The sequence below is a fragment of the Neolamprologus brichardi genome, chromosome 5, assembly GCF_056152115.1.
Source record: "Neolamprologus brichardi isolate AB-2024 chromosome 5, ASM5615211v1, whole genome shotgun sequence".
Lineage (NCBI taxonomy): Eukaryota > Metazoa > Chordata > Actinopteri > Cichliformes > Cichlidae > Neolamprologus > Neolamprologus brichardi.
The window spans coordinates 5,169,357-5,172,334 of record NC_142108.1 but is presented as its reverse complement, the minus strand read 5'-3'; the positions used below and the strand labels follow the sequence as shown (position 1 = coordinate 5,172,334).

General features: G+C 48.4%; 1 protein-coding gene across 1 annotated transcript; it reads left to right on the top strand.

The window, feature by feature from the left end:
- Positions 1 to 2,742, top strand: gpr27 (G protein-coupled receptor 27). Its single transcript, XM_006784748.3, has one exon. It carries the CDS (start codon positions 670 to 672, stop codon positions 1,783 to 1,785), a length of 1,116 nt encoding a protein of 371 aa, XP_006784811.2. The 5' UTR covers positions 1 to 669; the 3' UTR covers positions 1,786 to 2,742.
- The last annotated feature ends 236 nt before the right edge of the window (positions 2,743 to 2,978 follow it).

Genomic DNA, 2,978 nt, shown 5'->3' with positions numbered 1-2,978 from the left:
ACTCCTGACTGATCCCAGGCCTGCTCACTACATGCAGGCGGACGTGCGTCGCATAGACTAGACGCTGCACACACCGACACAGACCCGTAGCCTACTGACGCTTCCACCTCGGTGAGCTTCGACCTCAGCTCAGCTGTGTGCTATTTGCAGTCTCCGTGTGACAGCTATAATTCGGCGTCCTTTTGACGAGGCTGTGGATACGTAAGTGTTGCGCCATGCTGCCGCACAGCTGCTTTTTTTAATTCCTCAAGACGGGAACGGGAGACCTCCGCCATCGGTGAAAATTGAGATGTGTTCTCTGAGCCGCTCGTCTGAACGGATGCTCTCCGAAATGGTGTCTGAAGCTAACCCTGGTCGCCTCTGTCCAGCAGAGATCAGAAGCATGGAGAGGGCTGCTTCTGACGCGCTTTGAGATGAAGGATAAGAAGAAAAAAAGAGACGTGAAATGATTTTTCTTTTTGTTTGTTTTGTTTGCTTCTGTTTTGTTTATGATGGGGATTAATGCGCATCCAGATGGGATTTATTCCTGAGTAGTTTTCAGCTGAAGGGGGCGGCGGATCGTGTTGATTTTGTTCTAAATTCAGACCTGGAAGAGAGAGGGGGGGAAAGGATACCGCTGCTGCTCGTCGGTGAATTGATGTGGGAATACGCGCTACCTGGGCTGCATAGATGGCAAACACAAGCGAGTTAGGAGAGAGCAGCCCGTCCTTACAGAACTATGCGTCCACGGCCTCTGCGGTCAAGCTGGCCTCGCTGGGTCTGATCATGGGCATCAGCCTGCTGGGCAACGCGTCGCTGTCGCTGCTGCTGCTGAAGGACAGCTCGCTGCATAAGGCGCCCTACTATTTCCTGCTGGATCTGTGCCTGGCGGACGTGGTGCGCTCTGCCGTCTGCTTCCCCTTCGTGATGGCATCGATCGGCGGCGGCTCCGCCTGGCCGTACAGCCCCCTGAGCTGCAAGATCGTCGCCTTCATGTCGGTGCTTTTCTGCTTCCACGTCGCCTTCCTGCTCTTCTGCGTCAGTGTCACCCGGTACATGGCGATCGCCCACCACAGGTTCTACTCGAAGCGGATGAATCTGTGTACGTGTGTGGCGGTGATCTGCATGGTGTGGACTCTCTCCGTGGCGATGGCTTTTCCTCCGGTTTTCGACGTGGGCACCTACAAGTTTATCCGTGAGGAGGAGCAGTGCATCTTCGAGCACCGCTACGTGAAGGCGAACGACACCCTGGGCTTCATGCTGATGCTGGCCGTCATCGTGGGGACGACTCATGTGGTTTACATAAAGATGTTGTGCTTCGTTTACGACCACCGCAAGATGAAGCCGGCTCAGCTGGTGCCAGCTATCAGCCAGAACTGGACTTTTCACGGCCCCGGGGCCACCGGGCAAGCCGCCGCCAACTGGATCGCCGGCTTCGGCCGCGGACCGACCCCCCCGACGCTGGTGGGGATCAGACAGGCTTCGCACCCCGGCAACAGGAGACTGCTGGTGCTGGATGAGTTTAAGATGGAGAAGCGCATCGGGAAGATGTACTACATGATTACGCTGACCTTCCTCATTTTGTGGGCGCCTTACATAAGCGCCTGTTACCTGAGGATATTTGTGCGAGGGGCCCCGGTCCCGCAGCTTTACCTGACGGCTGCTGTGTGGATGAGCTTCGCCCAGGCGGGAGCGAACCCCATCATCAGCTTTCTGTTCAACAAGGAGCTCCGGATGAGGCTCCGAGCGTGTTTCCCCTGTTGCCTGGGAACGCAGACACCCATGGAGCCGTACTGTGTCATCTGAACCGCAGCGGGACCCTCAAATACTGCCAAAGACACGTTTGTGTAGGATTTCAGAATGTATATGGAATAGTTTACCCACATTTCTATCAGTGGCAAAGGGTTTACACACTATTTTAATCTGACAGAACTTTACTGATGGTGTAAATTCCTGCTATATTTTGCTTTCTGGACTGATTTAACTCACATGAAGCATAATATGTAATGATTTAATTAAAAAGAAATAGGCTGCAGTGTATTGGAGGGTTTTTTTGCCTCTCTAGCTGGGTATCATGGGGAAACCACTCTTCATTTTTGCCTCTGCATGTATTTAGGTGTTATTCATTCCAGAGGTAAGATGTAGCACATGCAACTTACATGTGCCCTGTTAAATCCTACCTTTGATGAATGACCTTTTTCCATATCTCCATATTTTACACGAATGTCATTTTGCCTATTTTCTTTGGATATTAAAAAAAATTGAAATATTATCCCAACAAATCAATTTGATGTTGTGGCCCACTGGAAAACTACAAAAAGCAACGCAGAACTACACTTGATCAGACCCCCACCCCCCATCCAACATCTGTATCATCTTTACTTATCAGTCATTTAAATGCTAAAGCTAAGATACAGATCGCAGTATGTTTTTAATGAAGGCAATATCACATTTGTAAATACTGTAAAGCCCTGCTAACCCCTTCCTCGAGTTTTTTTTTACACCCATATATCCTTGTATAGTTCATAATCTCTCAGAACTCTTTGTGTTGAACGAGGTGTTTGAACTCACTTTATAAGCATTTCGCAAATTCTTCTTCTCCATCATCTCCTGTGTTGAGCAGGTCGATTTACATTCCCCCAAAGAACATACAGTACATTACAAGCAGCATTCGTTTTCTATGGATGGAACACTGAGAAGAAATGTGAACAATTTGGTGCTTTGAAAAGGACAGTTTCATTCTTTGTATTTCTTAGCAAATAAATAAGAAATGGATGATAAGTTGTTTGACTCAGTCATCTGCATTTAACGGTATCACTCCATTCTTGAATGGCTTGAAGGTAAGCCGTTCCCTAAGAGAGAAATCAGCCCTCACATACCAGACCCACTGTTTAGTATAACAGTACATGTTTGTTCCAATTAAGTTTATGTAAACTACTTTTATTGGCATGCTAATTTGAGTGTTCATATTGGTGTTTATACATTTATAGCTGCTGACA

Coding starts and splice junctions, on each gene's coding strand:
- gpr27 (XM_006784748.3), top strand. CDS start 670: ATGGCAAACACAAGCGAGTTAGGAGAGAGCAGCCCGTCCTTACAGAAC.